Genomic DNA, 13,612 nt, shown 5'->3' on the forward strand with positions numbered 1-13,612 from the left:
TAGGAATATTTTAATTACATTTCAAAACTCACGGTTAACTCGAAAATCTTAAGCAATGGAAATATTTTGAACACAAATTTCGAATCAGAGTGATGAGACTCCGCAGTTCTAACAGATAAAAGTTGTCGCTCTGCAAAAGAAAGTCCGCCACGCAAACCCCCGCATTAAACTCGCAAACCGGTACAGGTTTTGAATATCAGCCACTTTTAAAAGTAATTTTCATTCTTTCTAAACATTTCTCTCGCTTTGACTCGCCATGTAACGTGAAAAGTTTGTCGCTCATCACTTTTGAGAGTGTCAATGTCTTATTTTGAACGGGTGACTTCGAAGATCGTATTATTATTTTTTTTTTCACTGTCCAAAAAAGATTTTGATTCCAAATTTTTTCTATACTTTCCTTAGACGTTTATATATGATTGTCTCTCATAGCAGCTACGACATGTTAATGTTTAACGGTACTGCTAGAGTCTAGCAGAAAAAACCGTCCACGTACAGGTTCAGTCACGTCAAAACATTCTCCTCCAGAATCCCAGACGGTCCGTGACGTTGGCTGTATATGTGAACGCTACCATACAAAACGCTTTGTACAATGTTTTGATGCAACGCTGCATTCCGTGACGTGACGTTGATGTGACGTATAATGTGAATCGAGATTAATTCCTATTGAAAACTGAACTGTATGGAAATTACGTTGTAAATGTAGAGAAGAGCAAATCTTTTAAGAATGGCCATCGAGTAAATTATTATGAATCTTATCTTCAGACTTAGGCCTAACCAGGGGCGGCTTTCGAAGAGGGGCTGCGGAGCTGCAGCACCCCCAGACATTTGTGGCTCTTGTCTCGTTTTATGTTGTGAAATACATTTAGCGGCTCGAATTTTTTTTTTAAATTTCGCTCTCAATGACGTGGCACGCAATCGTTAGTGAAGTCACTTCCTCCCCTGGAGCTGCCAGAGCGAAACCAGAGACAAGGACTATAAGGTGAAGCCACTTCCTCCCCTGGAGCTGCCAGTCTCGTCTCGGATGCTTTGCGCGTTAGCTTTACCCCTCCCTCTGCTAGCCCCTTGCCGTGAATCCAGAGTTTCCAGGCGCTGCAAAATTTGCAGCACTTTGTCAGTAGCGCGCAGTTTTAAATACATTTTCTTTAATGTTGTGAGTATAACAAGTGCGACAATGTTTGATTCTGGGTGAAACGAGCGTTGAGCGGATTCCGCCGATTTTGGAATAGACACCGACGTACTTGAACTGGCAACATAGAAAACAAAAAATCACACTCAATCGCTTTTACCTTCATCTTGACGGGATAATAAAAGCCTAAACTAACCTAACCTAACCTAACCTAAGTGCGTCAGTGTCTATTCCAAAATCGGCGGAATCCGCTCAACGCTCGTTTAACCTAATTCTGTACAATATTTACAGTCTATTCAGTTCAGTACCTGGTGAAACGAACGTTGAGCGGATTCCGCCGATTTTGGAATAGACACCGACGTACTTGAACTGCCAACATAGAAAACAAAAAATCACACTCAAACGCTTTCACCTTCATCTTGACGGGATAATAAAAGCCTAAACTAACCTAACCTAACCTAAGTGCGTCGGTGTCTATTCCAAAATCGGCGGAATCCGCTCAACGCTCGTTTGACCCAGTACCTTAACAATTCAGAAGAAATGTGAAATTAAGTGCCCATCAGTTGAATCTCATAACGGAAAGAGCCGCTAAACAAAATACAAAGGCTCGCGTATTTTTTTATAATTTATCCAGTACCCCTGCTTTCTTCTCTCGATCTCCACTCAGTCTGTATTAGATTAATGTGTTTCAAAGACAATTCCATCAGCTGGGGCAACAAGATGGATTTAAAATAAGAACAGTAAATGTTGTTCATGAGAAGAAGGAGCCATTGCTAGAATGTTTTCAAACCATAATGGAATCTGAAACATCTAACATCACAGTAAATGAGGCAAGCACCCTCGTGCGTACTCTTGAATATCCAGAATTCAATTTCTGGCTCAGTTATTTTTTTCATTTATTGATGTATCATGTATATATATTATACAACCAACTACAACATCGCCAGTTAGATATTTCTAAGGTTCAAATCTGCATATAAAAAATTAAATTACGGTTTATTTAACGACACTCGCAACTGCAGGGATTACATCAGCGTCACCGGTGTGGCGGAATTTTGTCCCACAGGATTCTTTTAAATGCCAGTAAATCTACTGACATGAGCCTGTCTCATTTAAACACAACTTACAAGATAAGGCGCGTGGAACAAATCTTTAAATAAAGTAAGTTGCTTGGTTTATTTTTGTATGCAGCCCCCCTTAATTTAATACCCACGAGCCGCCACTGGACTTAACGTAGGCCTAACTATTTAGCCCTAATGAAGAAATACGAATCAAGATAAACAAAAGATAAACATAATAGTCGAACTGGTTGGCGAGTTGGTATAGCGCTAGCCTTCTATGCCCAAGGTTGCGGGTTCGATCCCGGGCCAGGTCGATGGCATTTAAGTGTGCTTAAATGCGACAGGCTCATGTAAGTAGATTTACTGGCATGTAAAAGAACTCCTGCGGGACAAAATTCCGGCACATCCGGCGACGCTGATATAATCTCTGCAGTTGCGAGCGTCGTTAAATAAAACATAACACATTATTTTTGTAAGGGTGTACATAGCGGTGTATGATGTGTAACACAGTTTACTTTCATAGACGTTTAACAGGGGTAGTCAATTATTTGTAAATACTGCCTTCCCCATTTATTGGATATAATTTTATAAAGAAAATTATTTTATAGAAGTTCATCAAAATGCATTATTTTATTTTCTTAAGAGATTTTGAGAAATTAATTAAATAAAATTGTGCATGTATGCTTGATTTTGCCTAATGTATCAACAGTGTTATTTTAATTTTGTGTTATTTGTGCCGCCATGGCCCTATGAAACTCGATGTCAAATACAAAGGAAATAAAAAACAATTGCCTTTAGAAGAAACAAGTTAAATAAAGCAAATCAAGTTACTACATTTTAGATTGTATTTAATTAATTTAATTGCCCTGAACTTAGTAATGGTGCATTTCGGTGCCTTTTAATCCCTTAACATTTTACCTTATAAAATGTTCCTATGAAACATAAGTTATGGGGTATATAGCAGGTTTTACAAATAATTATTTCCCATTATTACTGATATATTGTTACTAATGGTGGGCACTTGACTGTTCGTCATCCACTCATATGAAGCCAGTTGTGTAGACCAGTTTACCAACAGAGTGGTTGCCCAGGGTGCGCCACAGGAGGCTGGTCTACACTACACCCACAATCAGATGAGATGGTGATGGAGATTTGTTGAGATGCCACAGGGGAGCGGGAACCCCCAGAGAAAACTTCTTTGTTACTTGGACCACGGGGTTGCTCAAATTAAGTTATAAATCTGGAGTATGCCGGGATCGAACCCGTGTCTACAGGATTATAAGTCCAGTGCCCTAGACCACCGTGGCACTTTTATTTCCCACGTTGAATCCCTGAGTACAGGAAGCTGTGTTACACAATGTAGGGCTGTATCATGTTAAGAAACATAACAAAATTTCATATAACATACTGCTTGTACACCACTACCATTACATGATGCTAGGTATACGTCACGAAGTCCCATACATTATATTGTCTGTCTGTAAAAGTCCAAAATGTGAACTTAGGGTTAAATCCCTCTGTGGGTACATAAACCTTGTTGCCCAATGGATAGAAATACGAAAATTTAAGTATTTCAAAATAAGTTTTCAAGTATGGTACATCTTAGTGTAGTTTTAGGGGAGGAAATCTATCATCATCATCATCATCATCATCATCATCATCATCATCATCATCATCATCATCATCATCATCATCATCATCATCATAACATGCATACTCACCACATTGATGTGATATGATTTGGCAAGAGCAATTATGAGTTTGCTGTTTATTAATTGAGTTTTTTTAAGTTAAACTTGTCATAAATAATTCGAAATTAAGTGAAAAAGAAGCTAGGTGGACCTGAAATTCTCTGAGCTTGTGTGTGTGTTTTTTTGTGTCAATTATTCATCACTTTACAATTGATACAGTCAAAATGAAAACTGACCAACTGCAAAAAAGCAAAGTTTTGAGGAAAAAAAACTGTATATTATTCAGTTTTATGTGAATAATGATCTGAAAATGTTACAAGTACAACTTATTGGCATACAGTTTACTATAATAAAGTTGAATTAATTCTTATTTTCTCACATTTAGATATATGGGTCAGTTTGTTAGCTTCCTCAGAACTTTGTTTTTTTGCACTTGGTCAGTTTTCATTTTGACTGTATCAATTGTCTTCAATATAGAATGCTTGTTGTATAATATGCATATCATTAATTTCTGCAGTTGGTACAGAAGGAATTATTAACATAAGCCTGCAAAATTAAGGGTCATAAAACTTTTCTAAAAATGTACGCTACATTTATTGTATCTTGGGGTGCTGAACCCAAAACTGAGCTCAGATTTTCTCTACCTCGTACCATTTTCCACAACATGCATTGGCTTTTTAGCAATGTGAATGTAGCATTATTGAATTTAATATGGAAAAGTGATGAAGTGAAACATGTCCTGTGGTAAATACTAAAGGTATATTTTACAGAAACTATTAGATTGTTGTATTTAATAACTAACATTTAAGAAAATGCATTATACTGGTACCGTCTTTTCCTCTTCATGAGAAGTTGCATTTATTGCTTTTCTTCTTGTGAGGTCCAAGAGATTTGTAGCCTAGCAGAAAAATTCCAGCCAAGTTGTAGGTTCTGCCTGCCATATTTATCAATAAAGTTCCTCAAGTAATTATAAAGTTGGCTGTTCATTGTAAACGCCTATTCTATGATTCCACCAGAATTGTTTTAGTTCTGTTGAAGAGTCGGAATTTCTGCTATAATATGTCAGAGCCATCTATAATTTACACACTCACTCTGTTGGTTTTCAAGATTTATTTTTTTTAATTACTCATAAACATGTTTCTTTTCACTTAGTATTTACAGGATTTAAAGTTCAGTTAAGTTTAGGTTAGTTGGCACATAAGCCTACTTAATAGATAATGATGTGTTTTGTTATGTATTATGTTAAAGGCATGTTTCTGCACTTTTTCATATACAAGGTCTTTATACCGGTACTTGGCCTAACTGTATTTACGCTCTCTCACACTTCATTATAATAATTCAATAGTTTCCTTTGTTTATATTTTATAATAATAATAATAATAATAATAATAATAATAATAATAATAATAATAATAATAATAATAACAACTGCTTCCCATTGGAGGTAGCCCAGAAGGACTGAGTATACTCTCCTACATGAATTTTGCAATATTAAATGTTTACATAAATTTTGTAGAAAGAAAATTAAAATAAACATATATGAATAGAAAGTGAATAAATACTGTGTGTGTGTGTGTGTGTGTGTGTGTGTGTGTGTGTGTGTGTGTGTGTGTCTATATATATATATATATATATATATATTGCAGAGTTTAAATTCTTGATTTGTCTTCTATAGTTATATTTATTTAAAATTACATTTTAAAAAGTGTATAACAAATAATTTGGGAGAACAGTATTGTTATGGTGACTGGCCAGGTTCAAACCAAAACTGGGCTTCCTGGGCATCTGAAATATTGGTAGAAAAGCACGACAGATAATTGTATGAGATTAAAATGTACATGATATCCTAGAGCTTTCATGTTAGAGGGAAAACAACATAAAGCAGCAAAACATTGTTAATTTACTAGCTACATACTGATTAATTGATTGAAATAGAGTACTGCGAAAGTACATCATTATTGCTTTATTGAATTATTTATTTTTTGTACATTCTTTATGTATTTATTTCCTCTTGTACCATCAATAAAAAACACGTATGCCTTTAATTTTTTTAAGTTATTTTAATGCACAGTCTTTATATGTACAGTAAGTACGTGTGTGGTATTCTGAAACTCAAATAAATTACATACATCAATACTTGAATTTTGATGATATCCACGTACTTTTGTATATATTAATGTCTAAAATGTACAGTGACAAGAAACCAAAGTACTATATTGTCAAAACTCGTGCCCTATTTCGCCTCTACTCAGTGTTGCCAAACATACGCATGCTCTGGCTTGTAACTGAAGATGGTTATGATGCTGTAGCTTCAACATCTAGGCCAATACACAAGTGTAGGATCTTTGAGTATATCAGTAGGCCGTGCACTATTGTTGTGATTCTGTTTATATTGTAATTTGTTATAAATGGCTTGGCTTGTATTGATATGGAATTACATGTACTTTCTGGTGATAAATAATATTCTGGGCAAATAAAATATTGCACGTGGTCATTACTTTCGTTATTCACGAGTGTACTTGTGTACATATGCTTGTGTTCACAGTGTTGTGAATTCTTGTGTGTAGGTCAAGATGGAGCCCTTGGCAGTCGGTGGATTACAACACAGTTCAGCATTTTTGGAGAAGTTGCAAATGAATCTAAATCACACAATGAATTCGAGGAGGAAGCAGCTGCAGTGCCCTTCATATTTGTAGCAGTGAACACTGAAACTGAGGTGAGTTAGTATAGTGGTTATGTGAATGCCCAATGAACCGTCTTGGGAAAGAACCAAAAAGAAAGATATTTATGTAAAGGAAATTGTTTGTTTTATTTGAACTCCTCAGAAGCTAATCAGTGGAAGTTAGTGATTTAATATTTGGTAGTTTCCTAGTCCCCTGTACTCATTACGTAAGTCGTTTTGTGTTTACACAGTGGTTCCTTTCTGAAAATAATTTTAATAGTTTGTTACTAGATGTGATTTTATATATAATTTATACTAATAATAAATCTGTAGCCGAAATTTTTCTGGTAATTTTCGATTTTCCAAAAATAATTGGTCCTAACATATATAATTAACCACCCTGAAACCGAAAATCGCTGTTTTGAAATTTTTGTTTGTATGTCTGTCTGTATGTTTGTTACCTTTTCACGCGATAATGGCTGAACGGATTTCGATGAAAATTGGAATATAAATTAAGTTCGTTGTAACTTAGATTATAGGCTATATAGCATTCAATATACATTATTTAAAAGGGGGGTTATAAGGGGGCCTGAATTAAATAAATCGAAATATCTCGCTTATTATTGATTTTTGTGAAAAATGTTACATAACAAAAGTTTCTTTAAAAATAATTTCCGATAAGTTTTATTCCTTGAAAAATTTTGATAGGACTGATATTTAATGAGATAAATGAGTTTTAAAATTAAAATAACTGCCATCTAAGGCCGTATAATGAAATAAAAAACAAATGACTTAGTCTATAAGGGGCCTTGGACAGCAACAATCGAAAGCTATGAAAGATAGCCTACAGGGAATGTTTCTGTGTTTGTATGAAGTAATATCGGAAGCTAAATTAACCGATTTGTATAATTAATTATTATTTCACCATTGGAAAGTGTAGTTCCTCTAGATGGACATAATGCTATAATGTTATTACAGTAACTTCTGGTATAATATAATGTAATGTAATATAATATAATATAATATAATATAATATAATATAATACAATATAATATAATATAATGTAATATTATATAATATAATTTAAGTTATTTGAAGGGTTCAGAACCATAGTGGGCCAAACGCCATTTACTGAATACGTAGAAAACAAGGGTTAAAATTAAGTTATTACCATAATTCAATGGAAACCTATAACAAGTAAAATAAAGTATAGACATTAAATCTAAATGATGTCAATGTTCATTAAACTATGGTTGCATGTAATAACAATTAAGAAACATGTTAAAGGAACAGTCATTGCACCAATGAGTGTCTCTGGACCAAAATGATCGCATTTTAATTATTTGGATCCAGTTTAAATTAAGTAACATATTAAACGATTTATCCTTCTATCAAACACGAATGTTCCCTGGATCAAATGTCCTATTTTAATTATGTAATTACTTTATATTTATTTCTAACGGGTGCAGCAGAGCGCACGGGTACGGCTAGTTATAATAATAATAACAATAGTGCAGTGGTCTGGTTACCCACTCACGTAAAAACTTACCAACTCATAAGTCTCTAAGGAATCAGCCGGATAGCAATCAATTAAGACGACAAGGCCATAATAAAGGACAACGAACTGGTATTAAAGATATTTTACATGTAGGAACCTGGAATATAAGAGGAGGATTCAATATAAAGGAACTGGAGCTCATAGAAAACTTGAAACAACGAAATATCAATATTGCCGTTATAACAGAAACTAAGAAGAAATTGAGAGGAACAAAAGACTTAAAGAACTATACTTCGATCTACAGTGGAGTTGAACAAACACAACGAGCAGTGGGTAGAGTAGGTATCCTAATAGATGAAAAATGGAAAAGAAAGATAGAATCTTATGTCTACATAAATGAAAGAATAGTGATTGTTAGATTTAAAATCGATAGAGGACATTTATGTGTCATAGGGGTATACGCACCTGAGGAAGGAAGACGTGAAGATACTGAAATATTTTATGAAGAATTACAAAAACAAGTGAATAAATACAGTAAAACTGATCACATGTTAATATTAGGAGACTTGAATGCCCGAGTAGGAAATATACCAATAGTAAATATAGTGGGAGCATTTGGTGAAATTACCTTAAATGAAAATGGTAAAACACTACGAGATTTTGCTACTTTTAATCAGCTTAAAATTACCAACACCTTTTTTCGAAAGAAAGACATAAATAAATATACTTGGAATGCAAGGGGCTCACGCTCAATAATTGATTATGTAATGGCCAATAAGAAAATGTCTTCCCAAATTCGAGATACCCACGTATTTAGAGGCAATGATATAAGTTCCGATCACTTTTTAGTTACTTCAAAGGTTGAAATATGGGCAAGATGGAAGAAACAAAAATGTTCAACGAAACTTCAAAATCAGAATTTTAAATTTAAGGTGCATCTTCTACAAGAAGAGAGTACAAGGAACTTATACCAACAAAGACTCATACGTGAACTGCAAATGGTTGAAACTAAAGACAATATTGAAGAAGAATGGAGTAGGTTAAAATCAGCAATATTGAAAATAGCTAATGAGGTACTTGGAAAAAGTAAAACATCAAATCGGAAAAGGGGTCTGAAAATATGGAACACAGAAATAGCTAATAGTATTAAAGAAAAGCAGGATGCTTATAAATCGTACTTACAAACACGAACGGATGAAGCTTGGGAAATATATAAACAAAAAAGAAATAAAACAAAAAATTTGATAAAAAGATCTCATAGTGAATCTTGGGAAAGATTTATTGCTAGCATTGAACATGACATCCACGGAAGACAGAACGTAGCCTTTAAGCTTATGAAACATTTGAATAAAGCAGAGAAAGATACTGCAAGTATTAACATTATTACAGAATACCAATGGATACAACACTACAGAAACTTATGGTATGATGAAAACTGTGAAGAGAATTATTATGTAGAAAGTGACAGTAGTTCTATAGATCAAATAGACATAAAAGAATTAGAAGCGGCTTTAAAAGTAACAAAAAATAGAAAAGCTACTGGATTGGACGGAATTAATGCTGAACTAATTAAATATGGTGGAATGATATTAAAATTCTGTTTCCTTCATTTTCTGAACATGTGTTGGAAAAATTGTTCAGTGCCCATGGAATGGAATACAGCCAAAGTTATTTCCCTATTCAAGAAAGGTAATAGAAATGACACAGGAAACTATAGAGGAATAACCTTATTAGATGCAGGATATAAAATCTATGGAAAAATTCTTAATCAAAGATTACAAGCTATTGCTGATGTAGTAATATCAGAGGAACAATCAGGCTTTAGAAAAGGACGCTCATCTAGTGATAATATATTTATAATGAGGCAGATTATTGAAAAACGTCGAGAGTTTGGTTTGGAAACCCGCTTAGCATTCATTGACTATGAAAAAGCTTTCGATAAAGTGAAAAGACCCCTTTTATGGAAAATACTGGAAATAAGAGGCTTTCCTAAGCACCTTATTAGTGCCGTTAAGAGTTTATATGTAAATACCAAAATAGTTATTAGCTCAGGTTTTAAAGTGTCAGAAGCAATTTTAACAAATTTAGGTGTTCGACAAGGGTGCAGTTTATCACCCACTCTGTTTAATTTATATATTGACGATCTAGTTTTGAAGTGGAAAGATGAAATACAGACTGCGATTAAAATAGAATCTAACACACCTTTAAATACTTTACTATACGCTGATGATCAAATAATTATCCAGGAAACAGAAGATAACCTACAAAGAGCAGTGTATAGATTAAGCCAAAACGCAATATTTTACAATCTAACTATATCTGCAAACAAAACAAAGATAATGGCTTTTAAAGGGAAAAATCCTGTTAGATCTAAGATAATAGTAAATGGAAACATTTTAGAACAAGTATCCCACTTCAATTATCTAGGATGTGATATTAGTTTTAATTATGAGGAAGATATTGAGAAGAAAGTTAATAGATTTCAGATGATATGTGGAACAATTGGAAGAACTTTAGGAAGAAAAGCGAGACAAGAAACTCAAATGAAATTTTATAAAGTTATGGCTGTACCTACTCTTATATATGGCTCTGAATCATGGACAATAACAAAAAAAGAAGAATCACGTATACAATCAGCAGAGATGAAATTTATGAGATACGTAAGAAGATGCACTAAAGCCGATAAAATAAAAAATGAAACAATAAGATCAGATCTCAATATTTTCTCAGTACACGACATGGTAGAAGAAAATAAAACAAAATGGAAAGATCATGTTGACAGAATGGCAGAGAATAGGCTACCAAAGAAGATAATGAATTATCGCCCGATCAGGAAAAGGGATCTGGGTAGACCTCGCAAGAGGTGGCTGGACGATAGAGACCGGAACAGGTGATATCACCTAAACCTTGAAGGGAGAAGAAGAAGAAGAACAATATTTTTTATTGCTAGAATGAAGATATATATTGTCACTGTTCTTATTACAGGCAGAGTCAGACTATCTACCTGAAGTTAAGAAGGAAGTTGCTGAAGACGAAGTGTCAGATAATGTCGGTGTTTTGGGGTGAGTAAAATGGTAATAAATCCTGGAAGAAAAAGAAAGAACCGTGCTTATGTCTCCAGGATAAGGGTAGGCTGTAACTTTAGGAAAAGTGAAATACATTAAAAGTTCAGACTAGGGTACAACAAAAGTGTTCTGTTCTCTCGAAGCTTAATTTTAATATCGGACAAATCATTGAACACTGATAGGCAGAAATAAGACTGTTTACTCCAGCAGGCGGGCTCCCTTTGAATTGTGCCTTAGTTACTAACAGCATATGACCAATAGGCTACAGAAAATGACTAAAATTATTTTTCAGTAAAATAATGTACTGTACATACTCGTATAACACAGGGGATTGGATGGGAAGTAATGGAGGTAATACAGTACCTATATAGGGTGTCTCTAAATTGGACTGACAACCTTAAGGATCGAACAGATAACCTTTTTTAAACACTTTTTTTAAGGATCAAATGGGGTACAGACTGTTAATTTAACATGTTCTTCCTTTTTCTTTTGTTCATTTTTTGGGTCAAATGAATAACTGTAACATTGTTTTCTTTAAATTAACTAATTAATTAATTAATAACTTATTACCTCAATCTTGTCCTAAAAGATAGATTGTCTAGTTAATGACGTAATATGATATTTATTGTCGTTAACATTTATAACAGTTACGGTGCACTACTACAAGTTAATGACCTAAAAACCGAAACAAAACATCACATCCCATTTTTTAATAAAGGCGTTACATACACCTTCAAAGGGGAAAAGAGAAAATTCAATGTTCATTTTTATTATATTAATTTAATATGAACTCTAGCTTTAAGATGTCCATAAAATAGACCAAGTTATGCGTTGAAATGTCATGCCATGCAAACACAGTTCAGCCAGCAATCTGTAATTTTATTGCTCATTTTGTCAAAACTGTTGTTGAAAACTAGTTAAATCACATCTTCCGCAATTAATTATAATTATAATTAGAGCATTTCATGAAATGTTGTATGGCCATTTTTCTTAGGGGCAGCAACAAACTGTACCTCAATCTTTAACCTATCTTTACAGAAATGAAATACAAAAAGAAAAACATTTCATTTAAGATAAAAAAGTAGTACCAATTATTAAAAACGTTGGAGTAATTATTTTAAATAGCAATTTGGTACAAGTAATAAAACGAAAATTTTTAAATTCCGCAAATAGACGACATTAAGATATATGGATCATATGAGGAGACAAAGAGGAAGGCAGAAAATAGGAAAGACTGGAGAAAGCTGGGTTTGCAGTGGAAGACCTGCCTTTGGGCAGAACTGAATGAATGAAGGGATTATGTACCTGATCCCAAAGTTTGTTAGTCTAATTTAGAGACACTGTGTTCGTTTTGTGTATAATGAACTGGCATAATAAGACATATTAGTAAGATTAGTAGATTAAGGTGGGCTGGTCAAGTGTCAAGAATGAAGGAGGACCATTTTAAAAAAAGGAGATTTTTCTATTGCAAAACCAGAGGGCAAGACCAAAATGAAGCTGAGAACATGGAATTCTCAAAAAGCTCTGTGGAAAAGAATTGGAGGAGATGGGCAGTGAATGGGGAATATTGGAAAAATAGGAAAACCAAGGCTAATATTAGTTTATTGAGGTAGGAATGTTGATGATACAACAGAGAAATGTAGCCACGACATAATATTTTATTTATTTTTTTCTTAGTAGTTTATTTTACAATGCTTTATCAACTGCTATAGTTACCTAGCATCTGAATGAGATGAAAGTGATAATGCAGTGGAATGAGTCCAGGGACCAGTGCCAAAAGTTAGGCTAATGGGTTGAGGGAAAACCCCAGAAAAAACACCTCAACCAGGTAACTTGTCCCATCCAGGATTTGAACCTGGGCCCGTCAGTTTCAAGGTCAGGTATGCTAAACTTACTCCAAGCCATGTTTTATTTTGTGTCATTCTCTGCCTGTATTTAATTTTTCTATTATTTATTTAATAAACTGCCTCTCAACAGAGTTAGCCTCTGAGGACTCCATATTCACAATATTTGGTGTTAAGTTAACCAGCAATTAACAGAGATACACTCAATATCTAGAAATGATACAATTAATATGTGTGTGTACTGTACACAAAAGGAAATTAACAGGACTCATAACACACGCACACACACACACACACACACACACACACACACACACACACACACACACACACACATATATATATATATATATATATATATATATATATATATATATATATAAATAATTAAAAATGATGCAATTAAGGAATGTGATGTATGTGGTGCAATTATTGAGAACAGTAGCTACAATTTCGTCTACAGATTTTCTTACAATCTACACAATCATTTATATCATTCTCAGGTCTGTAATCAATCTTAAAGCCTAAGTTCTTTTAAAATTTGATATGGTCAGTTCAGAAACTCCCCAAGTCCAGAGAAGTAAAATTTTCAGGAATGAAAAAACTGTATAACAAACTTAATTTTTCAAGTATCATGTTTTAAAATGATATCATATCAATTGCT

The 13,612-nt window shown here is 33.9% G+C and overlaps 1 protein-coding gene across 2 annotated transcripts in view; it reads left to right on the top strand.

Annotated features, from left to right (window-relative positions):
* The window catches only part of LOC138711785 (uncharacterized), an 85,482-nt gene that overhangs the window by 62,624 nt on the left and 9,246 nt on the right, over window positions 1–13,612 (top strand). For both annotated transcript variants that reach the window (XM_069842992.1, XM_069843002.1), the window contains 2 exons: window positions 6,446–6,594; window positions 11,025–11,101. In XM_069842992.1, coding sequence (XP_069699093.1) covers window positions 6,446–6,594; window positions 11,025–11,101 — 226 coding nt within the window. The remainder of the gene's footprint in view (window positions 1–6,445; window positions 6,595–11,024; window positions 11,102–13,612) is intronic.

The sequence above is a fragment of the Periplaneta americana genome, chromosome 2, assembly GCF_040183065.1.
Source record: "Periplaneta americana isolate PAMFEO1 chromosome 2, P.americana_PAMFEO1_priV1, whole genome shotgun sequence".
Lineage (NCBI taxonomy): Eukaryota > Metazoa > Arthropoda > Insecta > Blattodea > Blattidae > Periplaneta > Periplaneta americana.